At 25.3% G+C, this 669-nt stretch overlaps 1 protein-coding gene across 1 annotated transcript in view; it reads right to left on the reverse strand.

The window, feature by feature from the left end:
• Positions 1–639, reverse strand: part of LOC107616200 (transcription factor ABORTED MICROSPORES) — a 4,397-nt gene extending 3,758 nt beyond the window's left edge. Inside the window, exon 1 of the mRNA XM_021112088.1 lies at positions 322–639. Coding sequence (XP_020967747.1) covers positions 322–475 — 154 coding nt within the window. The 5' untranslated portion in view covers positions 476–639. The remainder of the gene's footprint in view (positions 1–321) is intronic.

The raw sequence follows: 669 nt of genomic DNA on the forward strand, positions 1-669 counted from the left end.
AATATTTTCCATTTTTAATATTTTTTATTATTATTTGATTAGTATAAATATTAAATTGTTTTTAATAAATAAATTTTACTAATTTACGTATATAAACTCTAAAAAAATATGGGTATAAATCATATTGATTTATGAGTGTAAAATTCTGATAAATATAAATGTAAATTATAGGCTTCTTGTGTGCAAAACGTTTCTAAATATATAATTGATAAAAAATAATCTTATTTACTGAGTCATAATTAAATATTCTATCCTTACTAATAAATTCTTGCATTTAATAAATAACCACTAATTAAAAAGAGTGAATGATGAGATATAGACCTGATGGAAGGAGATGATAGTAGAAGTCCTTCTTTGAACTCCCAAATGCAAAGTGTTTAAGAATACTACTAATGATTCCTTTGACTAAGACCAAGAGAAGAGAAATTGAATAACAAACAAACAAGAAGCAGGAGAAACAAAAACTAAGATCCATACAAATTGGACACAATAGTTGATAGCAAAATTTGGAACATATCCACCCCCCTTATTATGCCAAAACTCCCTTGTTTAATTTATTTCACAAAGATCAATGAATAATGTGTGTTTTTTCTTTATTTATTTATATATATTGTAAGCTTTATGGCTTGTGTGTATGGCTGTTACTAGCTATATGGTAGGTGAAGTGTA

This window comes from Arachis ipaensis, chromosome B09 (assembly GCF_000816755.2).
Source record: "Arachis ipaensis cultivar K30076 chromosome B09, Araip1.1, whole genome shotgun sequence".
Lineage (NCBI taxonomy): Eukaryota > Viridiplantae > Streptophyta > Magnoliopsida > Fabales > Fabaceae > Arachis > Arachis ipaensis.